Source organism: Crassostrea angulata, chromosome 2 (genome assembly GCF_025612915.1).
Source record: "Crassostrea angulata isolate pt1a10 chromosome 2, ASM2561291v2, whole genome shotgun sequence".
NCBI classification, from domain to species: Eukaryota; Metazoa; Mollusca; class Bivalvia; order Ostreida; family Ostreidae; genus Magallana; species Magallana angulata.
The window spans coordinates 50022239-50048876 of NC_069112.1; the positions used below are offsets into that span (position 1 = coordinate 50022239).

Genomic DNA, 26638 nt, shown 5'->3' on the forward strand with positions numbered 1-26638 from the left:
TTTGTGATTTGTTTAATTCTCTACATTTATAAATGATTAAAAGAGTCAAAACACATGACAATTCGTCAATATTTGAATTTTACAGGCGTTAGGATCGAACTGACTTCGATGGTAAGGTTGCAGAGAGAAAAATTAAGTTAATTTTAATTACTTACAAATGGTCTATCGAGTTTGAAAAATTCCCTTTTTCCTTTGAAAATGACATAAAAGTAAACCGTAAATTGACAATTTGACAACAGAGGGCGCCCCTAAAAATCCGCCACTGATCATTGCCTGCCGACTTCTGTTATATAATTGTGTTTAATAATAATTGTTTTTGAATGATCACACTTCCCTTACTCATTAAATGTTCATTAACGTGAAATATGCGTGATGCACGGAAATCATTAGGGCAAGTTGCTTTAAGGTCGGTCAGCAAGGGAAGCAAACATCATGGCCAACAGGTCGGGTCAGTGCCCGAATCAAACTTAGTTATGATCAAATTTGGTAGATACGATCTTTCGGCCAGAAAACAGAGTCTCAGTAGCCTTTGAATATAAACAGCTCGAAAGGGAAACTTAACTCAATATATATATATTACATAGTTTTTATATTGTTCTATTACAAAAACATTTGGAGAGAAATCGCAAGTTTGTTTTACCATGTAATTACTACGTGATGGGGATTATAGAATATGTTCAACAAGTTCCTGTAGCAATCAATTTCTCCATGTCAGCCTCGACAGACTGGACTAAGGCCTCTATGATTAGGGGTTTCCCTGACGGGGCTCAGGAACAACGAGAACTGGCGGGGTAATCTTGTTTTCCTGCATGCATGAAATCTGCATTCTGCCTGTCAACAGTAAACAAATTAGGGGAATAAATAAATCCGTTCTGCGACCAGTCATCCCCGTGATCTAGCTGGGTAATCTTCTTTCTACGATAGAATACAATAGGATTGTATCTGGATAACTGGTCACGTGGTTTATGATTAATTAAAGTGGTTTTCCACTAGAATTGTTGAATATGTAGCTAGGGTTATATGATGTTCACATTTAAAAGCCACGTCCTGAATATCTTCCCTCCCCGGTTTCGTGGGAATTAACATTTTCATTTTAAGTGAAAAATGTTAAAGCAGAGACCTCATACCAAAACGAGGCTATAATGCTAGTTCTTAATGTCATCACATTAAACAATTCAACAGTGATACTTTTTTGTTATATAATATTGAGTATTTCATCTAATCATCAGTATTTTTCATTTGATATTGTTAGCTTACATTCAGCGGTTTTTGTTCATAGAAAAATGTTGGGGACATGCACGTTGGAAATAAACGGTGTAATTACATTTTCTTTTAGATGATAACACAACAAGCCTCTTGATTTCATTCATTACTTCAAACTGCTCCCTAGAATAACGTGGACGTCTGTCGACAACCATGTTCTCTGCTCACTTTGGCCAATTATTGGGACTCTCTAGTGATTGAAATTGTTACCATAAAGCATTCTTTCGAGTGTCGTAAACTGCCACGAGGAACCCTTTTCACACAGATTGATGTTTCCATTTTATCTGGAGGAAATAAAACAAGGTTCAATGAGAGACGGTGTCTTTTCGTCTGATACAAAGTTGTAGTAATATATTTTATATATCACGTTTCTTACATAAAATTCACATACATAAAACCATATACTATATAGTAATTTCTTTGTTCAAGCCAATCGCTTAGAAATAATCCAAATTATAGCTAGAGGTCTGTAGCTCCCGGTCTGTAAAAAAGTCGGGTGGACGATCGTGGAGCTAAAGTGCCACCCATTGAAAAATGGTATATTTATTGGGCACTAAAATCTGCGCTGGTTTTGGACTGATAGACGTTTTTTTATACGCAAATTCTGTGAAAACAAATAGTGCCATTAAATTCTTCATGCAAATTACTACTGATATCGTCTCTTTACTTGCCCCGAAGCACGCTACCGATCTCGGAAAATCAAGGATGTTATAATTACATCGAGATCGAGAGTCGCCATTTTTACATGTAAAAAAAAACTGCACCACTTCACTTAACGGGGCTGGTGATGGTGTTTTTAAACGATTATCAGAGTAAAGTAAAGAGACGATATCATTAGAAGTTACGTATAAATAATGTTTATCAGTCCAATACTACCGCAGATTTTTGTGCGCAATCAATATACCATTTTTCAATGGGTGGCACTGTAGCTCCACGGTCGTCCATCTGAATTTTTTTCAGACCGAGAGCTACAGACCTGCAGCTACCCAAATATGAGTAAAGTGTGTGATTGATGCCCTTTTAATAACAGCCTTAAAAAGTACATGTAGACACCTTGAGTTGGAGGACCCGGGTCAAAGTCTCGCCCGCTTGTAAACATCGTACTCCAAGTAACTGGAGAATATATAGTCATCATTATATATAGTCCCACCATTAAGTTAATAGTCACCGCTAATAGTCGGAGACCAACATCAATCGAATAGTCGCCGTCAGTAGTCATAGTTTCAGCTCTAGAACATCATGCCGATAATAGTCGTAGTCCCAACACCGGGTGAATAGTCATAGTCAGGAGTCGCGGTGCAATTTCCTTTCTTCTACCTCGGACAGCGTTTTTTGAATAAAAACGTGTCACGTGATTGTCGTCTAAATCTCTGTGGACGAAAAATGGCATTAAACGTCATTTACATTGCATTTCTTTCTTAATTTAACCATTTAACAAAATATTGAAGTCCTCGACAAAACTCTTACATGTAATATAAGGTTTGTTACTGACTGTGCATGGGAAAACGTCCATAGATGGCATCACGAATTCATTAACTATACATTTTAAGGCAATGTTTTACATTCGATTTGTGCCCACTACATTACTGTATGTAAGAAAAATTTAAGTTTTAAACTGTCTGATATATTTTTTTTTATATAAAATTTGAACAATGCAGAACTGTATTCGGCATATATCTTAATCATAGCTACCGCTCGGTATTTAACAGTGACCGCATTTAATGAAGCTACAGTAATTACTCGACGATAAGTCTGATCTCTTTTTCTTCGGGGGGAGGGGGTTAAAATAATAAGTTAAAATTAGGGATTGGACTCATTTGTATTTCAGTGGCAGTGCTAGAAGTTCTGTTTACTCTGATATTCAATTATGAACGGCAGACATTGCTATAGCTAACCGCGAGTCGTTGTCCTTATTACAGAAGTGAACAATTACTGCAAGTAGCAAATGACTTTTTGGTTTGAAAAGATATGGACGTATATCAGATGAACCAATGTTCAGTATACCTAAAGTAAAGCTCGTTAGTCGATTGAAAATGCGAACATTTTAATTTTTACCTCAATACAGGTGAATAGTAATTGATTAAAATTTAAAAGCCGCTTTGAAAAAGTTTGCAAATATTACAGGTCAAAAGCTATGGAAAATGCCCGGTGGACGTTATAATTTGGCCGATCTATATCGTTCCAAATAAAGCGCTCTTTAGTTTCGTAGGGTTGTCCCCTAACTGCTGAGTTTCTGCAGTCTAGTTAAAGTTTTCAATGGAATAGCATGAAGCTTAAGCTAAGATATTTTTTATGATTTTTAATTTTATCGGGATCAATGTGACAGATATAGTAACGTCACTCCGGAACGTTCTTGTATGTATTCCAAATATCTCAATCGATTCCTCATTTCATTAGAGTAAGATCAATTGGTCTTTGAAAGTTTTCTTTAGAGAACATATGTTAAATCGATTTGACAAACTTGTAAGTGTTGTTTCACTGAATATGGTTAAGTATAGTCGGGGAGCGGGCGCCGACTCCATACTCGGGGGAGACTAGCGCCGGTGACAGGCGTGAAAACGTGGGACGTAATTTTGTGTGGCGGGAGGGACAAACTGTAAGCGGCGACCCTGATATCTCGGTAAGAGGTCCACGGTCATCACTTCATCATTGCTCCAAAACTAACTAACGTAAAAATAAGGATAAAGGTAATGCACGTAAATGCGAATATTAATATATTTGTAATATTTGTATGGTATCATAAAATAGTTTTTATTTAAAATTTTATCTACGTATACCTCCTTGACCACCTGATGTATAGATTTTGTTCCAACCAATGTTACCAAAGTTCTTCATTAGCAAAATGTATTTAAAATCAAACTGAATTAAAAGTGAAACATAATTTAAAAAGAAAAACAGATGGAGTGCAGAATCAATCACTTTAAAATCACCCAAATCATTAATTTATTAATTATCAGCTTTGTATAGCCAAGAACGGATCAACATGCCTGTATGTACATTTATTGTTCTTTGAGTTTTAATTCACGGGTGTTTGTTTCTATTTTACCCCGCTGTATACTGTATAAACATAAACATAATGGTTTAACATAAAACTAAACCAAATGCTTGTTTCGACATTACATGCGCGTCTCTTTGAAGCCAGTCATTAAAACGTAATATATTTCAATTTTTCAACAATATTTTCTGTTTCTTAATTGATTAGCTTGTCGGGAAGCTATACACGGCGCGCCAGTCAATTATAATTCTAAAGAGAACTCGAGAACGGGGAAATAATCAACAAGCATTTAAAAACCAGAATTAATTTCTATTCAACGTCCGTTTATTTTTCAAGAAAAGTAAACAATTTAAACATATGTTTCTAATTGACATTGACATTATTGTATTGATATTTCTGCGATGAGAAGACTACTTTATCGCTAATCTTGGTGGTTACAAGAGTTGATGCCGGTTTTGGGTGGTAATAGTTGCAATCAAGTCATTATTGCCTTCATAATAAACAACTTTCAAAAAAAGATGATGAAACTACTAATCAAATCATAACTATATTGATCACATTGGTATTTATTTTAATTTTATGACAGGTAAGACCAAGAAACGCTGGACAGACTTGTCAAAATATATATATTGTAGCAAATATTTGCAAGCTGGCGCACAGAGTGGTTATATACATTGTAAGTTATCTTTTCCCAGAAAACCTTAACAGACATCACTGAGCAAATGTTTTTAAAGGCAAAATCGAAATAAAAATGATACAAAGAACTATATATGATATGGGCCTAAAATGGCATCCTAAAATGAACATCATCATTTTACTGTAATTCTTTTAACAGGATATGTGATGTTTTACATAAGGAATAAGGAATCATTCTTTGAATATTATGATGTGATAATTTTGGTCGGGGCGTGATCAAATCCATTAAAGCCCGAAGGGCTTTATGATAGATTTGATCACGCCCCGACCGAAATTATCACCTCATAATATTCAAAGAATGATTCCTCATTACTTATATTTATATAATTTTAAGCAATTTTTCATTCAAAAACCATAGAGCGCATGCTTGAACAAACAGAATATTTTAATCAGAGATGTATCTAGCCAAGGCTAATAAGTGCCAAAAAAATTTCCTTGTTCAAGCATGCGCTCTTTATTTCCCATTCATAAAAAGATAAGTAGCATGTCAATTTTTGACTGATTTTGATTGAATTATAGAAATAGCGTCCCTTCTGACGTCATATACTGCCAGTGAGTGCAAATAAATCAAATAAATAGGTGAAAAATATATAGTTTACATCAACTCTCTTCTTAAAGAAATAACGTAACATTTTATTGTACCCGAAACACTTTATAAAATGGCGAATTATGGGGGCCAAATTTAACTCATATTATATATATAATTCTCTAAAACATAAAGCCTTGGACTTTTACAGCGTGCGGAATTTGAACAAAAAAGAATGAAATCTTAGTTATTGATGGAAAATTTCATTTTGAAGACATTTTGATACCTTGTGTACCTGAATCTAAATCAACTTATTAAAACAATACTAGCCCTGGAATTCTTTCTTTGGTCAGACCAGACAAATCATGCTCGATTAAAATCTACAGCGGTCCATGGGTAAAATCGCTTACCTGTTTTTCATTTTATCATTTATTCATATTTTATTCATATACATTTGATTTTAACAGCTCTTCAACACAGGGAAAATATGAAGTAAAATCATCACATTGATTATGTATAACATTATATTATTATAAATTTTCTTGTTAGCATCACAACGTCTCAAAATTAAAGGAAGCTTGCACCTAGTATACAATAGACGTTTAAACACTGAAGTGTCCATCAGCAGGGCTCACTCCCTAAATTAGATGTATTTTTATCGAAGAAATAGCTTTAGAATAGGTGATGGGTGATGCTTATAAATGGATTGTATTTTCTCGTGCTTTTGAGATTATATTGAACAAGTGGCCTTTAAAGAAAGATAATAAGGCAGAAACTTGGAATTTGGCCTAAGATTTTAATTTTATTTAAAGAAATGGGACATTAGAAAATAATGAGATCATTATAAGAACTTGCTCGACTATAGAAAACACATTAAATATCTTCTGTGTTTGTGCGTCCGTTAATGAAGTCAGTAAACATCCATAAAGAGGAACATGCCATGAAAAGAGAAGATACTTGACATTAAGACCAATAAAGCTACAAATAAAACAACATTTTAAGCGGAAGCTGAGAGAAATTTGGACTAATGCTGCTGCATATAAAATCGATCGCACCCTTGATGATTTCCGGTTCCGATTATGTTATATTCCATCTGTTCATTAGGTCTCTCTACATTTACAGTGATTTGCACTTTAGATAGTACAAGAGTGTATGTATATTTGATGTAATGTTAGTGGTCGGGACGAGACGAGGGGACAGTGACTCACTTCTCTCGGATATATCACCTAAATTAAGGCAGCTACTTGGTGTCTGGTGTGCTCGGATAGGTCTGACCGAAATTCCATACATTGTACAAAACAATTACAACAAAAGAACACTACATGAACGCCTTCATATCAAACTTCGAATGCACTGATTGATGTTTGGGCTTTTCCGGGTGGGGGGTGGGGGGTGGGGGGGGGGGGGGGGGCATTTGTTATTCATTGACCTAGCATTGATGTTCAATATTGGTGAAATAATTTTACTGCAATACGCAGAACCTAACCATTTTTAGTTTTAACATTAGATTAATGACAAAATAAGAGACCCCTGTGAACAGAGTACATGTATACGTATATCTAGTTATTCATGGCGAGGTCTAATTAGATGATTACCGTGTGTGTGAGTGTGTGGTTGGTGCTTGGCTGTGATGTAGTCTTTGTGCTGAGTTCCAGGAGATCCTTTGAGTGACGCTAGAACGTTAATATATTGATAATAAATGACAAACTGCTAATTGACTTTTTTGGCGTGTAAAAATGATGTCAATATATACTCTAATACAAAGTAATAACATAAAGGGAGTTTTTGATTTGAAATTGTTCAGAGTGATCGGCGTGAATCCTGCTGGTTCTCAGGGCTCAGCGTGCTCGTGGTCTTTCTGTTGATTATGACTGCAAAGTGATTACAATACGATAACAATATAGTTACATTATGGCCACAAAGTGATTACAAAACGGTTACAATATGGTTAAACTATGGAGACACCAGCAAGGTATAGTACTCGACTTCACGCGGTAGATGTCGCATGAGCTTTTCTATTAGTAGTGTAAACATTAGTGTTAGCAACAAAGTTCTATTTACTTTATTTTTAATTTCAAGCGTTATTTCAGTATTATTGTTTAATCATTTAAATAATTTTGACCGGGGACAAGCTTGGATGTAGTACCGCGATATACTGTTCCCAGTGCTGTCCCACAGACAGACCGGCACACGACGACTCCATCCCTCGCCTGATTTATTGATATTGAAAACATCGCCAGATTCCATCAGTGGTTGACAGGGAGCTTTTTACGACCGAGTTTTTACAACGATATTACATCACCAGCAGCGTTATTAACCTAAAGAGCTCATAAGCTTTTGATCAAAGTCATTGAAAGTTCCCGGATGACAAGAAAACTAATAACTTCTATGGCATTAAGACCACAGAGCAAGTGAATTAAGTGATGCTTAAAGCAAAGAAAAAAATGATGGAGAATTTGTAAACCTTATATTTTTCTTGTTTATCTGTTTGTTTGCCTATCAAACGTATTATTTTTAATAATTCTGATATATCTTATTATTAAATGTATCTAAATGTAACCATAGAAACTATTTCTCTAACTAAATGAACAGACTGGTCGACAGCTCTCATCAGCACATCATAATAAAGGCGCATTGACTGTTCGTTATTGACCACTGTCAACACATTTCTAATTGAATCATTCACAGAATATCTGCTGTTATTAAACTTACGACGGGGACATCGCGGATTGTAAAGACAAAATGTCTATCAATCTTAGAATAACTTGCTCTATATAACGTATAACTCTCTTGGAACAGAAAGGGAGAACATTCTGAATGAGAAAGGAGTAACCTATCCCAACAGGAAGGGATACCCTTATCTGAGGAGAGAAGGATAACATTATGAGAATGTCTAGCTCAGTAGGACTAGGACGCACCCGAAAAAGAAACTAATATTCGACTATAGGAGGTAGTCCTATCTGACTGCAAAAGAATGTCAAGTCTGAGGAGAGTCTTGGTTTATGATTATAAGGTGTAGCAATACCTGACATGGAAAAAGTAAATATATCTGTCTAGACATTATCAAAGAGGAAGGAGTACATGTAGATCTATCTGACTAGACAGCAGTAGATCTATCTGACTAGACAGCAGTAGATCTATCTGACTAGACAGCAGTAGATCTATCTGACTAGACAGCAGTAGATCTATCTGACTAGACAGAAGTAGATCTATCGGACTAGACAGCAGTAGATCTATCTGACTAGACAGGAGTAGATCTATCTGACTAGATAGAAGTAGATCTATCTGACTAGACAGAAGTAGATCTATCTGACAAGACAGGAGTAGATCTATCTGATCGGACTAGATATGAGTATATCTACCTGACTAGACAGGAGTATATGTATCTGACTAGACAGGAGTAGATCTATCTGACTAGACAGGAGTTGATCTATCTGACTAGACAGGAGTAGATCTATCTGACTAGACAGAAGTAGATCTATCTGACTAGACAGAAACAGATCTATCTGACTAGACAGCAGTAGATCTATCTGACTAGACAGGAGTAGATCTATCGGACTAGACAGGAGTAGATCTATCGGACTAGACAGAAGTAGATCTATCTGACTAGACAGGAGTAGAAAGCAATATTACCGGTATTACTATTTGATTGGGGATGTTAGCCCTTTCTTAACACGATAGTCTGTGTTACCTTTATCAAATTTGTAAACAATTTCTAAGGCTTATGAGAACAATCTTCATAGCAGGAGATTTTATAAACTCGTTATTCAAAATTTTATTTTAAACACTTTGATTACATATATTCTCACTATATAACTCTATATAGACGAATAGTCAACAATTGTTATATTAGCTCGTCCAAAAAATATTGACCGGTCAATATTTGTATAATATATATTTTTTTTTATGAAGTGCAAATGATTTACATTTAACGTTATAAATTTACACTTGTACCCAGTATTAAGTTAAATCACTTGAAATTTTTGGAACAAAAGCATTTATAAATTTTTAAGTTCTTTATAATTCAGTATTATATAATAAATAGTGCCCGTTTGGAAGAGTAACAGCTGGAATTGACACCCCTTGAAAACCATTGACAACCTCCTCTTCGCGTCGGTGGACAATCCTCCCAAGCAGGCACTATTTATACCTCACATAAACGAAAATACCGTTTAATTTCATGTAAACGTTGCAATGTAAACATTACAATGGCATGTTCACATTAATGGTATCAATGTTTGATTCCTATGAAGAAAAGTTGCGTTTGTAGCAAATTTCATAGACCAGCTGGACAGTCTCTTTAGTATGTCCCGAGATATTTGTGGAGCACATTTGGGCGATTTGTAATAAAAATGCTCAAACCTGCGAAAGAAGTGCAATCGAAATAGATGAAAGGGAAAATATCCAAGATAACTCCATTTACAATTTATCATTTTTCACTCGTAAAAATTCACAGGAACGAAAACAGATTTCTTACGGAGATTTTTAATGGGGAAACATTCGGCATCTTTTCTCCATTCGGATGTCATTCAAAATACCTCGCACAATTTTTCTACGTTTATTATCCGAGTCTGTTGCAATACCAAATTCCCATAGACATCACATTTTTGGCCGTATGTTAAAACATGGCAAGTTAGAAGGAGCGTTTCAATGAAGAAATCTTGGGAAATTATTCAAACGTCGCGCACGGTGTTGGTGTTAATTTCGGTAACGTAAAAAAACGTCAAAACGTCATTTTCACTCGTCATTATCATAACATAGTGATACATTTCATTAACCACAACATACAAGTATATTAAAAAATAAGACCTTTAAATTGATTTTTTTCCACATGTAAGAGATTTTATATTTCAAAACTGTTATATAAATAAATATTTGTAAGAAATATCAATGTTCAAAAGCATGTGATTCGCTCACAGCTTTCAATTCTTATTCCTAAATTCTAAAATGAACTTCCTCTGAAATTAGTCATATATTATAAAGAATAGCTCTTGATTCAAAATTGATATACAAAACTCCTTCATTCCCGAGTCTGTTCTACCCTTCTATGTTTCCTTTTTTTCATAAATGTTAATTCGTAGTGTAGCAGTCAAAGATCCCGTTGAAATAATCAAAATACATGTTCATCGTCACATTACGTTTTACGTTTAACGTCATTGCGTCATTTTACATGTACCCATGTCGTCTATATCTTAATCGTAAAAATAAATTAATTCGACCGGTTAAGTTCAGATATTTATCATCAATTTTGTCTTTAAGTTATTATTCTTATATTTTATCATTATTATTTTTAAAGCGCTAAGCATAGCTCAGCGCTTTATTGTTGTTAGACTTCTACTTCCGGTGCAATGAATAACTGCCCCCTATGAGCAGAAGTTTATATCATTTAAACTGGTTAGGGAACCAGTTTCAGGAGCTGCACGGGCTAGTGCGGGCTACTGTGAATTTGATGTACAGGGCTTACATACATCATTGCAGGGGCTGCCACGCAGTGATGAGGAAATATATTGCGTATACAGAAACTAAAATGTTATATACATATATCTTTTATATACAAACAGAATCTGGGTTAGCGCTTTTCAGTACTATCAGTACTTTGATTATACTTTGGTACCTTCTTCACAAAATAGTTTGTAGTTATTTATAATTTTTTCTAGAACTGTTTTTATGAAGAAGAAAAACCCGCACACATACTGCATGCCGTAACGTTTAAGTCCTAGCGTCATTTTACGTACCCGTGACATATAATGTTGACATCATTTTTTTCCTAAAAATCAATTATTTTTATTCGAAATGCTTGTATATTTGGCATCAAATTGTTTGGGAGAAAAAGCACATTTCTAACTGCGATTCATTTTTGTGAATTTTCTGCGCGACTTTTTAAAAGAAGTGTCGAAGTTACTTTCTCTTGCATTGCTTATGTAGTTTAATGTGTTTTTATGAAAGTGTGACATTTCATATTGACATTCTAAAATGTTTCTATTAAGAAAATTTGAGGACACATTTGCTTCTTTTTAATGGCTATTAAACCTATGAAAATGCACATTCTAAAATGATTTCTATTATTATGAAATATAGCCAACATTTTTTTAAATGGGCATGATACTTGTGATCGCCATGCTACGCATAACGTTCGACTGTGAAATGTATCTCTTGTGACACGTGTCTTGAATAAACTCCAGCATAACGAATTTTTTTTAATTATTTTAAAAAAATTAAATTAATTATAAAATATATATTACGAAAATTTTACACAGAAACAATTTCTCTTTATTAAAAAAGACATATTTTTAAAAAAAAACTTCAATAGATCATTGCAAGTTCCTGAATCACAATTTATATTTTGGCAATTAACTCATCTTGCCCTGGCCATTTTCGAGGATTTTTTACGCATCTACAACTCCATTCTGGGAATTCTTTGATCCGGCGTCGATTCCTGGCATTGATTACGTCAAAACGTTATGACGTATATCTGTTACATTATCGAAATAATTAGTCAACCAAAAATTTCCCTCCCAAAATGAAAGTTCACCGAGATAATGTAGTTTATTTGAGATATGTACCCAAAAAGTGTTACCTATCTACATGCCATTTCTAGAAAAAATTTCAGGTTTTAACACCGATTTATGAAATATAAAAAAAAATTCCTACATTTTATTACATGTTTTGTTGAAGTCCGTATACATTCGAACAGATCGGTATATAAAATTACATAAGTCCAAATTTTTGTTTTTAAAAATACTCAAATACTGTGCGCGCACCCTGAAAGGACATTTTAACACCAACACCGTGCGCGACGTCTCATACTTTTGAATGAACATCATTTGAACCCTGAGATATCTATAAATATCGAGTTACATGTATTAAGCAAAATGTGAATTAAGGATATCTTTGGACAGAGAATAGTAACGTATTAATATTAATATCGATGAAAATACGTATTGACTCACGTGATGAATAAGAACTAAGCCAAGAGTCAAACGCAGAGATCGTCGCAGAGATCAGAATTCATTACCGGGGGTCGAGACTGTCCGATATTTTATGGAATGGCGGAGTTATTAAATAGCGGTATGTAACACAGCGTAAAAGCCCGGAGACGGAACTAACAGATTCTTAATGGAATCTCAGAACTATCGGTCTCCATCAACGATGGGAGATATGAAGAGGTGAAGAATAGAACTTTGATTTAAAAATACGCATCCCATTTTTATACACTGGGCCCTTCGTTTTAGAAAGTTTCCAGCTTTAAAAAAACCGACCCACTTTACTGTGTTCGTATGATCGAGTGAAGGGGTGGGGGGGGGGCTTACCCGGAAATGTTTCACCATTTGGAATAGTCGACATGACTTTCTTTTCGATGAACTGTCTGGGTTTATTTACAAGCTGTAATACGTATTTTTTTTCTGTATATAGGCGAAGAATAAGATCATTATGTTGAGGGTTCTAAAGGAACTGAAAGGAAAGACGTCATTCCGTCCTATAGCCGAGGAGAGCGACAGGCCTGACACAGCCCCAGAGAAGAAGGTAAGGGTCGGCTCTGCAATTACAACGAACCTCCATAATGGTCACCTGATACAGCCTCGATGGCCAGCCGTGTATGTCAATTTTTGCTAAGGCTTTTAAGATTTATTTCTTTTGCTTTAAAATTTCACACGGAATATATTCTTTTGTAATACATGTTAATTTCTTTCATGAAATTAGAACTTATTTTTCAAAATTTTTGTGAACGATTCTAACAAAAGTTAACTAATCAAATAATGCAATTATTTCTCATTCCATCATGGTCCTTAGAATAAAGGAAACATTATACTGCTTGTCAAGAAGGAATACGGAAGCTCGTTAAAGGGGGTTACTTTTTCGTAAGCACATTGACACGACCCGATTGGTGTCCATTCATAAATAGCATTTAATTCTGTTATTGCTTTTCTTTTTTCTTTTTGATAATGTTTTGAAAATGCAGTTTGACAAATAGGCCATGACCGTCGTGTCAGATTGATAATGTGCGCCTATTGCAGAACAAGCTAGCTTGTGAATTTTGGATGGTATTTATCACCATTTGAGCCCGAACAAGCTGGACCAGAAACTTTCATTGAGAGCTGTTGTCGTCATTAACTAAGTTAAAGCCAGAACAAATGTTTAAAACAAAACCAAAACAAGATTTTTGAATAATTATTACCTTTATATTACATCATATACCGTGAAATCTCTATGATATCTATAAATAAAATAGGATTGATGCATAAAATAATGAAGAAAAGTATTGATTACTCTGTCAATGACCATGTACCTATTTTGATAAAATTGAAGGGAATCAACATGTACATATTTGATGTTGTGTCTAAACTTTATAATCAACCTAAATCTAAGACATTGCTGTAGAACTGTAGGGATGATTACACACCGTAGAACCTGCCAACCATTTCCCCGTAAAGCTGAAGTTTTGCAGCTGTCTTAAATGCAAAAGGCAGATTATCTACAAAAAGAAAAAAGTTAGCGGACGATCATACGAGACAGTCATTGTCTCTCGCTTTAATATCCAGTTATACATAGAATCTTTGCCTGTATAAACGATTGTCTGACTGATCAATGTGATCATTCATTGCTTTGGTGGATAATTGAAAATCGAGACGGGATACAAATCACATGATGTCAAACCCGACCAAGCAATACTGTCCTTTTATCTACCAAGTTGTATAAAGCAGGGATGCAACCAGGGCTGCGTTCGAAATCGTAGCTGCTACGTAGGGCTACGTAAATGTAGTTGAACTTACCGTTCAGCGACGTAGCCCTAGCCGCTACGTAGATAATCGTAGCCTAAATATTTTATGCATCAAGCGTCAAATTTAAGATGACCGCCTAATTAGTTACCACTTTAATTGTAACAAACATGAAATCTATTTACTTAGTGATATTTTGTTCATTTTTTAAGTTTTAATGAATTTAAACATGCATATTTCCGCTTGAAATTAACAAATTATGTCGATGTGATTAGTCTTTAGTTGAGTATTTCCAACTTCAAATGTGAGACCTAGCGGTCCGTGCAACAGACCTAGATATCTACGACCTAGCGGCTAGGCTAGCTGCTAGGATCTGCCCTTACATTTATCTGACTGGGGATGCCCCCGTCCTACTATGTACATGTACTTATCAGGATTATAATGAGTCCTACTGCAATGTACATAGATATATAAATCTCAGGGAGAAAAGAGGTTATAGATTCCTGTCCTTTTTCTACCAGCGAGGGAACTAAATGTCCCGTCCTTTATCTACAGGCCAGGTGTATAAATATCCTGTTGTTTATCTTCCAGTCAGGGGTGAAGATGTTTCGTCCCCTATCTACCAGTGAGGGATATTTTTAAATGATAAAAGTCCCGTCCTTTATCTATAGGTCAGGGTTATTTATAAATGATAAATGTTACGTCTTTTATATACCGGTCAGGGGATTCGATTAAAGTGATGAAATTTACAAAAAATAGTTCAAAAATGCATTTAAAGGGGAATAAAAGTCGTCGATAACTAAAAGGCTAGGGCCTGATTTTTTAATTACGGAAATAAGGAAAACTGTACTACCCCCTTAACCAACTACTGTATCTGCTGGTCGACGCTGTTGCTATTTGTCGTTTACCATGTTCTGTTGAATTTTATGATCTTTCTGTGTTTAATGTGTGGCATCCTCTGTTCTTTATGAATCGACTGAATGTCTGATCAAGTAAATATATTGTCATTTTGTAAATTTTGTATTTACTGCCACCCAGTAAATTTAGAATTTACAACATGACACTATTACTAAATTTTCTCAATAATTTTACATATTGTCTGTCTGTTGTCAGCATGATCTGTGTCCCGGGAACAGTACGATCAACATCATTTTGAAACAAAAACTCTCCAATAAATATATATCATATCAGGAACCGATGAAAACCATTGAACGTTTTGGTTGAGAACAAAGTCTTAAATCAATTGAAATTATTCCTGAACATTGAGAATATATTTGATTAAACTCTATTGTGTTGCAAAACGAGCAAACAATTGATGCTGAAATTATTAGACACGCAGTTAATTGTCTTTATTCTGTGCTTTTGAGACTATGGTTAAATTAAGTTTCAAGAATTGTGACAGCCTGTACCGTCTGTACTTTCAGTCCCTTGTTGACAGAGACAACGAAAGTGAAGAGCATGAAGCGTTCCAACAGCTGCAAAGTCAGGCAAAGGTCACTCGCCCGGAACCCGCCAAGTTCCTGATCCTGCACTACTCTCCCTTCAAGGCTGTGTGGGACTGGATCGTCTTGTTCCTTGTACTCTACACGGCAGTGTTCACGCCATACTTTGTGGCATTCATTCTCAACGAAGACGAGGCCAAGATGAGACTTCACCGAGATTCTGCAACGAGACTTCAGCACGCCGAGACAATAAAAACAGACCCATTAGTTATCATAGACTTGATTGTAGATCTGATGTTCATAGCAGATATTTTAATTAATTTCCGGACCACGTATCTACACAGTGGGGAGGTTGTCATGGATCCGCAGAAAATAGCTATCAACTACATCAAAGGCTGGTTCATTATCGACTGTGTAGCAGCCTTGCCCTTTGACCTTTTACTGTTTGGTTCTGGGAATAGTGATGTAAGTACATGTAAATTGGTAATTTGCATAAAATGGAATCCAAGTTGATATTACTTTCGATAATACATTAATTGGAATATCAGCGCACCAGCCATTCAGTAATCTGATTATTTAGATTATTTTCTTCATATAGTTAATGACCATTACCGGTATCCTGAAGCTAGCCAGACTTTTACGTCTTCTGCGAGTTCTGAGGCGAATCGAACAGTTTGCAGCATATGGGGCGGCAGTGCTGATGCTTCTGATGGTTTCCTTCACTCTGATTGGTCATTGGCTGGCTTGTATTTTCTACGCCATTGCCTATATGGAACGTCCTCATCTCCCTCAACCAATCGGATGGCTCGATACTTTGGCGGATAAATATGACATGCCCTACCTTGCAAACGATACGATGAGTGGTCCTCCAATCAGAACCCGCTATATAACGGCCCTGTACTTCACGTTCACAAGCCTCACGAGTATAGGCTTTGGGAATGTGGCGCCAAACACTAATGCCGAGAAAATCTTCAGTATTTTTGCCATGCTACTAGGATGTAAGTCACAACTATTTTTAATTAATAAAAAACAAAAGAAGGATGTACATATCTACACAGTTTATACAAATGTAAGCCTACCTGTAGTTCTAAATACTAGGTTTAGAGTTTTCATCGCTAGACAGTATATACATATCTATATATATTAACAGGAGGAACTTGATCAAAGGGTTGGATCACGTCGAGTTGCCAGGCGCGAATCATCAGATCGAAGGAGAGGCGAAGAAAATGCGCCTGGCAACGAGACGTGATCCGGCTCTTTGAATCAAGTTACTGTTACAATGATAAATTTATCATATACCCTTGTTCATGTCAGAGTTTTGGTTATTAAACTACCTATTTAAGATTAATCATGACGTTTCCTTATTCAACAAAATTATTTTCAAAAGACCTCTTTTTAAACGCGCTAAAATACAGACGGTATTTTATGTGTATTCGGATCCCCACTGTTGAATCTCAAAAAATCGGATCACATTCAGTAAAATTAACAGTATCATGAAAGGAAAAATTGATTGGTACTAGTATATAATAAATAGTTTTCGATTTTAATACAGATTCCTCCGTTTAAAGCACAGGCCAAATGATGATAGCGGATCCTTTTGTTAACTTTATGTGTCAAAATGGTACAATATATCCTACTTTCCCTGATACCAAACAGTGTACTTGACTCTCGGTATATGTACATAATTATGGTACATTTGTACGTCCTATTGAGAAACATAAAAACCATCTATTATTATCAGTTTAATCGTTTTTCGATGCGAAGGAAACAAAATCCCCCATTCTCCGCTCTGCTTTGTTAAAAACCGCACAACCCCAAAGAGCAATCAAAATCTTTGACATAAACTAGAGGGCTTCATCCGAGTAGTTCGGAGTCCCTCGTCAATCATCGGTGACGTTTACAGCGTGTGGAGAAGTATATTACTGGTATTGGTGCGTCAACTGTCCTTGTTAAGTGAATTGACTCGTCCGTGCCGTACCAGAAAAACAGACTAAAGGAAGGAAATAGTATACGTATCACTGTTGTTACTGATCTTTAAAACAAGTATAGTGTGTAGCAGACACATTTAAATCAAGCTAATTAAATTCATTGTGCTTATTTATCTATTTTGATTTATTATTTATATAAATACCTACAATAGAAAATGTTAGGAGTATTCCTCTACATCTTTCTTAATATTCTATGAAACACTCCGAAAATTCTAAAAGCATTCATAATAAATCTTATATCCCCAAACTTACGATACTCTCCGTTTGATATGTGTCCATCAGATATCAGAACTTGTTGCTAAAATTCCGTATCATTTATTTTATTCTTCTCAGAATATCTTTTTTAATTGTGATTTAAGGAAAATATATTAAATATATATATATATATTTATATATATATATAAATTAAATATATATTAAAATATCTTAAAAAGAACAATTTATGATATGAATGATAGCTGCAAGGTTAAAGTCAGAGTTTGTGAAGTCATGATGGTTAGTCCATTTGCCAGTGAGATACAGTTGTAGAGACTGTTTCAATTTTAAGAAAATGAAATCTGGAATGGAATATTAACTAACTCCCAAAGCGTCCTTTTAAAAATCACTTCGAAGTACATTTATGACTTGTGTTGTAAATAAAATAATTTTTGTTTCATTTTTTTTTTACTTTTAAAGACTCTAGAATTCTAAACTTCCTTAGACTTTTACTGTAACAATTCCTTTATTCTTAATTTCATTGGCCATGGTAAACCACACCGAAATCATCGGATGTTAATATTTTTGTAAATATTAGTAGCCCAACATCAGTTTGAAGTATCGGCTTAACAGTCTTAAATGTCTTTTTGTGGTATATTTTAAGGTTATACATGTATCATTGGCTTTAATGAATGAAGTTCCGAACTATTGTTTTTAAAAAGGGGAGTTGTCATGGATGCCTATGTAATATATAATTGAGATAGTCTTTCCAATTGTCAAAAAGCTCCAAGAATATGTGTTCCAAAGATAAATTAGGTATTTACTAGACTTTTACCCGTGCGTGCACGGGTTGACATTGCATATGATATCAGACATTTACAAAATAGATATTTTAACACACCGTAGTGTTGACATATAATTTACATAACCAAGCTTTAAATCTTTAATAATGCTATTAATTTTACTACAATTTGCTTAGTTTTTGTCTCGGGACAGGCATTCACCACAGTTAAAATGCCTCCCATTTACCCGTAATGTAGCAGAAAATTGCATAATCGCTCCAAAACGATTTAGGGGGATTTTTCATGATAGTAAATGCACCGTGTTAGAGTTATTTCCCGTATTTTCTTTGATAAATAGAATATATAGCAAAGGAAGTTTACACGCTTTCTGAGTTTATCTTTGCAAATGTGATATTGGGGAAACATAAAATATGATCGTTTTGTGATTTATCGTGAATGTATTGCGCATGTGCAAGATTGTAAAATTCCAAAACCCCAGATGATTTCCGGAATTTTTTGAGGAATTTTCGTTAATTATTAATGAGCGAAGCTTGATTGAGAAAAAATAATAACAAATTGGTAATCTTCAAGTACCAATGATGTTTAAAATATATAAAACAAAAGACCGTACTCTTTCGATTTATCGGTATTAAAGACCAAAAATTCGAGTCTATTATTTTAATATAGTAGTATAGATATTAATAAGTATTCATATAAATAAGTAGCTACACCACTGTGTACGATTTGACACCTGCTTTCGTTTTACAGCCTTGTTGAGTGCCGCCATTTTTGGTAACGTGTCGTCCATCATGCTGAGGATGTACCAGGGCTCGGACGACTATCAGGAGCGCGTATCCAGCATAAAAGAGTTCATCAACTTTCATCATCTACCCAAAAACCTGGCAACCCGCCTCCAGGAGTCCTTCCAGCACGCGTGGGCGTACACTAACGGCGTGGACATGGGCAATGTACGTCATGATAGCGAGACAGCTAGAACTGTGTGGTTGTCTGATTAAATAAATGTTTTTGCTACACTGTATATGTACAAGTAAAGATAACACTCATTCAATGGAATATTGTATTTATGTAGCATAAGAAACATACCAATGTGGACGAATCTGACTCAGTGAATTTGTTGTTTCAGGTTTTGAAGGGGTTCCCTGACTGTCTACAGTCCGACATATGTCTCCACCTCAACAAGAACCTGCTGACCAACTGTCAGGCCTTCAAAGGGGCAAGCCCAGGTACTTCCGTGCTACGGGAATCAACAGCTGAAACACACAAACTAAACCACTGCATTTGTTTGGCATTTACAAAGAGAATATGCTAGTAAATAACAAAGGAAAATTAAATATACAAAATATTAAAGAAATGTAATTTAGATATACTTGTTAAATAATTATTAATATCAATTATTTTATCATTTATTATTTTGACGTTTTTCTTAATTCCTTCAGGATGTTTACGTTCACTGTCCTTGAAATTCAAAACTACACATGCGCCCCCTGGCGACACGTTGATACATCCGGGGGACATTCTGACTGCCATCTACTTCATGGCGAGGGGATCCGTTGAAATCATGAAGGACGACTCCGTTATGGCTATATTAGGTACATGAACTCTTTATCGGGCTATTCTCGAGTAAATTCAGTATGCATGCTAGCTAGTCTATGATAAAAATAACTGTTAAAACCTTTGAATTTCAAATTTGTTGTTGCCAATTTTCGTAGATTGTATTTTGTTTTTTCCGTGGATACCCACAAAACCCATCATCATTGAGCCCCAACTTGTATTATTGATTCCACGTTATCTGGTATGAGACAGGGCTGAAATGAAATAAGATTTTTCTGTTTATATATTTTTCTGTACTTGCTGAATAATAACTATACATCTGTATTTAAAATATAGATATTACTATATTATGGAAATACTGCGATAAGTTACCTGTACATTATATTTTCTCCGTTCCCATCACTCAAGGTAAACACGACATATTTGGCGCCGACATGAAGGACTCGGACACGGCGGGACAGTCCCTGTATTTTGTACGGGCGCTGTCCTATTGTGATATTAACAAGATAGAGCTGGATGACCTAAAGGAAGTGCTACAAACTTATCCGGAGTTTGCGGAACAGTTTATTAGGAAGTTCCATGTGACTTTTGACCTTAAAAAGGTATTTGAATTCATGGGTTTATCTTAATTAGGGCCTTGCTCTGCCGGCGCCCTATAGTTGTCAGTCTGTCCGTCCGTCCTTCCGTCTGTCTGTCCGTCCGAGATCGCTCGTCCGGCGCATATCTTCTCTCCCCTTTGCCCAATCTGGCTCATACTTCACCAACAGATTATCTTTGAGTGAAGGATGTGAAGTGACCTTGAACCATGTTTCTAGGTCTAAGGTTAAGGTCTTGACAGAATTATATACAAAATCCTTGACCGGGGCATATCTTCTCTCCGCTTGGTCCAATTTGGCTCATACTTTACTCACAGATGGTCTATGGTAAAAGGGTGTGCAGTGACCTTGAACGAAGTTTGTAGGTCAAGGTCATATCAAACAACGCAAAATCGTTTGTTCAGACCATATATACTTTTCACTTAGCCCTATTTGGCTCATACTTCACATAAACAGAGCTTTTGAGTAAAGGATGTGAAATGACCTTAAACTATTTTTCAAGGTCAAATGTAAAGGTCATTGCAGAATTCTATGAAAAATCCTTGTCCAGACCATATCTTCACTCCCTCTGCTCCAGTTTATCTCATATTTCACCCACATGGTGCCTTTGATCAAAGGGTATGCAGTGACCTTGAATAATGTTTATAGGTCAAGTGTAAAGGTCATATCAGATCATACAAATATCTTTTTTTATGAGCATATATATATTTTTTTTCACTTAGCCCTATTTCGCTAATACTATACTTAAACAGAGCTTTGGCGTGCAGAGACCTTGAACCAAATCAGTGTGTCTTAGCAGATCTCTTTATAACCAGTTTTAGACCATAGATTATTTCCCATCTTGTTCAAATGAAATAAAAATGCTTGTATGTAAGGGGTAATGAAATTGAATTAGAAGTTCTATTCCAGCTGGAAAATTTCTAAATTTTAGATCAAGGTCAAAGCAAAATTCTTTGAAATTCTTTTTCTCCTATTGTCCATTATTCAAGCGGGTCCCTCTGAGATGGTCACCATCTCAGTGTTGTCTAGTTTCTACACATTATAGACATTTAAACAGAAAAACAGACATACAGGTACTCTATTTTAAATGTAACGACGCAATTAGATTTAATTAGACCGGTTTTCCACACTCTTGTAGGGCACACTGCTGGAGAGGAAATACAAATCTAAGATCGAGGACGAGACGCTGAAGTTTATCCGTCAAAAACGTCCCAGAATGCAATGCAAAGGGCGCTCGATGGATGGTAAGATTTGTACTCTGTGCTTACTTGTTAATAAGAATGTCTAAATCTCTATACCTGTCTTTTTAAGCGTAAAGCAGGGCTTTGTTTATATTTAAAGTTTATTTAGACGTGCGAAAGGTTGTTGACGTAGTAAATGTGTTGTGCGGTCACAATTATAATGTTGACTGAAAAAAATTGAGGATTAACAAAATACATGAAAAACATATGATAAAGAGTATCATGATTTGCGATGGTATATGAGTTTTATCCAGCTTGTTTTAAAATTTCATTACCTATTTTTAAATACCATTGAGACATGATCAAATAACTTTGAATCGAATTTCTCCGATTTCAAACATTCATATACAATTAGTTATAATATACAAAATCAAACCAAGGAAACACCCCACAATCATCCTCCGGGGTGGGAGCGGACGGGGATAAAGAAAGAGGAACCCTCTCTGTGCAGTGGAATCTACCTGTCCGCCGAACCCGAACTAGTTTCTAGCATGTCTGGTTTTAGACAAGGTTATATATATATACATATACATGCCATAATTTAAACAATAAAATGCTTTCTTTGGTGATTCATTCACAAAATACATTACCCGCGTAAGCAGGTTATGTAATTTTTTCTGCAATGATCGCCACCTTCATAACCGGCATGAATCATTAAAGAAAGCATTTTATTGTTTATATTGACGTCTTTCTTTCAACTAATTAATAAATTGATTATAAAAAGTAAGTAAAATTCAATAAATTACTGCTAATGTACGTAAGTATGTTAGATAAAAGAAACAAAAAACTCGTATCCTGACAGACTTTGAGTCTGACGTCGTCATGATTATTTCGTGCAGTCGGTGATATTTCTAAGGTCGCTGTAGGTTTTGACCAATCGATAAACAGGGCGTGTCAATTTCAGTCCTGTCACTTTCTTATCAGATTCAGCCGCTGTAGATTTCGACCAATCGATAATTTCAGTCTAGTCGTTTCTGTAGAGTTATGAATTAATAAAGGGAATAATACTTGGTACAATGTTCATGCCATACTTATCATGAATACTATCATAATATTTATCGTCAGTTTTTGATTCATATTCATGGGGGAGGCAATACTTTCCTATGGGGCTATTATATTGCAACAAGATAATATTGAATTTTTTTCCCTTCGTAAATCTATATTTTATTATCTTCTGCTAAATTAAATATATAGATAATTGTAAAATCAAATTACTTATGAACTAATCAAAAACACCCTCTTACAGTTAACACTTTAAATGCTATATAGAAGATCACGTTTCATTTGCATGAAGTTTTATTACAGCTGGGCATCGAAAGAATTACATGAGACAAAGAAACAGCAACGATCCGACCGGAAGTGACGAGGAACACGTTGGGATTCTAGAGTTTTCTACCGAGCAAGCCACTGAAAACGTCAACATCGAGGAGAGAGAAGTACCGCCCACCAGGAAAAACTCCTCCGCCTCCGTGTCAGGTATACATAGCTTTAGCTGTTATATAATGACCATACGCACCTACAAATGCATAAATTTAATTATATTGATTAGAAAACGATGCCAACAAAACTAATATAAAAAGAGAAGTTATATCCATGATCTCACGCACCCAGATTTTATTATATACAATTTTGACGACTAAGAACTTTATTATTAATAAACTTCTTCTTAATTACTTTTTAACAGGTGCTATGACGAATTTTTTCTCTGCTGTAACGGCGGTGTCTAGAATCAATAAGATTACCAAACCGAAACGCCCAGCTATGGCATCGAAATCCAAATGGGGCGCAATAAGATCAGAGTTCATATCAGAGAAGCGTACAACAGACGATGATGCATATGATTCACGTGACTATAATTCACCAATGGATTCCACAGCTACGTCCTATACACCGAAGTCGCTCTCCAGTTCCGGTCCTCAGTTAATCACTGTAGACTACGACGTTTCAAAGCAACGAGAAATGCGTGACAGTGGTCACGTGATAAGTGATATCGACAGCAAGATAACCTCCCTTCATCAGTGAGTTCATTTTTTTCTTTCGATATAAAACCCAACGATACTAAGTTTTTTTTTCAGTCGATATGTTTTAATGAAGACCAACAGTTATATGGTAGATGTCTTGCTTTTATTGAAAGATGTTAACATTTTTTATGAAATAAACTTTAGAATAGAAATTTGCAAATAAAAAAAGGCGTAAAAGAATCTCTTTAGTATGATCTGATGATACTGTATGACTTGTATCCGACCCATACATTGTGCTGCAGACGGATTTTGAAGGGAGTTTTAGTTAACTAAAGGAGTTTCAGATTCTAACATGCCCCTGGAAAATCAAAACTTATTCAATTTACATAAAAAAGCACTGAAGATAGGCTTTTGACCCCCCCCCCCCCTGCCAATTTTATCAATCTGGGACAATCCAACAGCCCGGAAATTAATAGGGATTCGTATATGTTAGGGATAGAAAACCCACTTTTCAGTTGATAAAAATAACGTTTTTAATATAATCTCAAATTAGGGTGAGTTACCATGCATTGGACATATACCTTGGATCGGACAACTTTGGTTGTAAATAAACAAATAAATGTGCATGTGCTTCCTGTGTTGTTTCGTATATTCCTGAACTAGAACTAAATAATTTTATCATTATTAAGAATTTGACAGTCACATTGTCAGAAAATAGCAATCGTAAAATGACGTCAAATACGACATCATTGAAAATTAAGTTACGAAGATTTTGCCCTAAAGCATTATTTGAATGTTGTGCATTTGATTGTGAATTAGTGAAAATGCACTCTCTGCCTAAAATGATTAGAGAGGAGTAGGTTTTGAAACAAAATTTGATTGAAGTAAGTCCATGAATTTGTTCATTTCACCATGGATCGGACACAAATTAATCATGCATCGGACAGTTTTCAGTGCATGATTTCTTCTAATAATAAGAATGTTTTGTGCTCATTCCTTGTGATATATTTTAAATGTGAAGTAAAATAAAAATGTTAAAAATAATTGATACAAATATTTTCCCCAGACCACTTAAAATTCGAGTTTTACGGACACAGCATTTTTAATCTACAGTTCATGTAGGAGGTGGCACGATAAAGAACCCTTCATGATCAATATTCCTTTAAACAGAAGCATTAGTCTAAATTTGAGGATTTACATTAAAAGGAATCTGAATAGCAATTGAATAAAATTATTTTTCCGAACCTTTGTATTTTTGCATTAAAACCAGAAAATGTTATTTTTAACCTCTACTGTATAGCTGTCCGATGCTTGGTAAATATTACTTTTCTACATTTTTAACAATTTCACTATTTTTTCTCCAATAATTAAGCAAGGGGAAAACTTTTCACTTTTAACACAAGTTTTATTTATATTTGGACGATGACTGATGCGTGATCAAAGGGAAAAATCCAAGGGTGTCCGGTGCATGGTGAAATCACCCTATAAGAGAGTGTTTTGAAAGAATGAATCTTAATAAATATAGAAAACAGTTTAAATACAATAATGTATTATAATGTACGTGTATATGCTCCCTGAGGACCCTTAGTTGGTGAATAAAAAAACATTTACATACATGTATAATAGCCAAAACGAAAATACACTGTTAGGTATGTTTATTCAGACAGTTCAGTGTATTTGCTTAAATTGTTATGCCCCCCCCCCCCCATTCGAAGTTTTATTACAATAATATCTATTAGATCAAGTTCGATTTTAGGTACGATCGAGCCATTTTACCCAGATTTATCTTAATAGAACCGTGGTAGCAAGAGCTTGGATTTTGGGCAGTACATGACAAACTCCAATTTGATGAAGGCGGGGTCTACTCATGGTTAACTGTCCAGTCATTTGCCAAAAGATGCATTGTATGAATACACATAACGCAACGACACTTGCCCGACTTCATCCAGGGCTGTATATTTCAATTGAAACATCGTCAATTTCACACAACAGAGCATTTCTTTTTTTTTGGGGGGGGGGGGGGGGCTTACCGATTTTGACAGCCTATAAATATTAATGAGCTTCTCTTAGCGAATAAGAAGAAAAGAGGTAAATGTTTGACAGCTTGTTTTGATGAGCAAACTATATAGTAACATCCCACCAAAAGTCCAAGCTCATGTTGAAACGGTTCTAAAATATAGGTCAAATTCTAATTTGGGTACGATCGAGCAATTTTTGACAGAGATGTGCGCCTTGGACTTAGAAAAAATTCAATTATTTGCAGTTTCCGTTCATTTTTTCGCAGATGTATACGAGAGGGGGCATAACTGTTTCACAAATATCTATTAATTGTTTAGGGGGTGGAGCATGGCAAGGCTTTTTTTTGATTGAGTAATTTATTTTAATTTCAGACGAATGAATACATTTGAGAATGATCTATTCACAACCGTGGACGCTATTCTAGAGCTCCTTGGACAAAAGCCAAAATACCCGCATGTAACCCAGACAGAAGACATTTCTATGCATCCGTCCGCCAAATCTAGTGACGTCAGCAAGGTACCGAAACCAAAAGGGGCAAGGCTGATCAAAACCGTGACTGACTTAGACCGTGTGTTTGCTAAGATATGAAATAAAATGCCAAAATTTAAGTAGTTTGATTTTTAGTTGTCAAATATAAAGACTTAA

At 35.3% G+C, this 26638-nt stretch overlaps 1 protein-coding gene across 5 annotated transcripts in view; it reads left to right on the top strand.

Annotated features, from left to right (window-relative positions):
• The window catches only part of LOC128171315 (potassium voltage-gated channel subfamily H member 7-like), a 55742-nt gene extending 29141 nt beyond the window's left edge, over nt 1–26601 (top strand). For 2 of the 5 annotated variants that reach the window (XM_052837080.1, XM_052837081.1), the window contains 11 exons: nt 12894–13004; nt 15622–16104; nt 16238–16637; nt 19373–19572; nt 19749–19848; nt 20062–20214; nt 20585–20778; nt 21911–22016; nt 23319–23489; nt 23698–24031; nt 26365–26601. In XM_052837080.1, coding sequence (XP_052693040.1) covers nt 12894–13004; nt 15622–16104; nt 16238–16637; nt 19373–19572; nt 19749–19848; nt 20062–20214; nt 20585–20778; nt 21911–22016; nt 23319–23489; nt 23698–24031; nt 26365–26581 — 2469 coding nt within the window. In that variant the 3' untranslated portion in view covers nt 26582–26601. Of the gene's footprint in view, nt 1–3727; nt 3951–7321; nt 7453–12893; nt 13005–15621; nt 16105–16237; nt 16638–19372; nt 19573–19748; nt 19849–20061; nt 20215–20584; nt 20779–21910; nt 22017–23318; nt 23490–23697; nt 24032–26364 lie in introns of those variants that run through there. The other 3 variants (XM_052837082.1, XM_052837083.1, XM_052837084.1) reach the window with 3 other exon arrangements.
• The last annotated feature ends 37 nt before the right edge of the window (nt 26602–26638 follow it).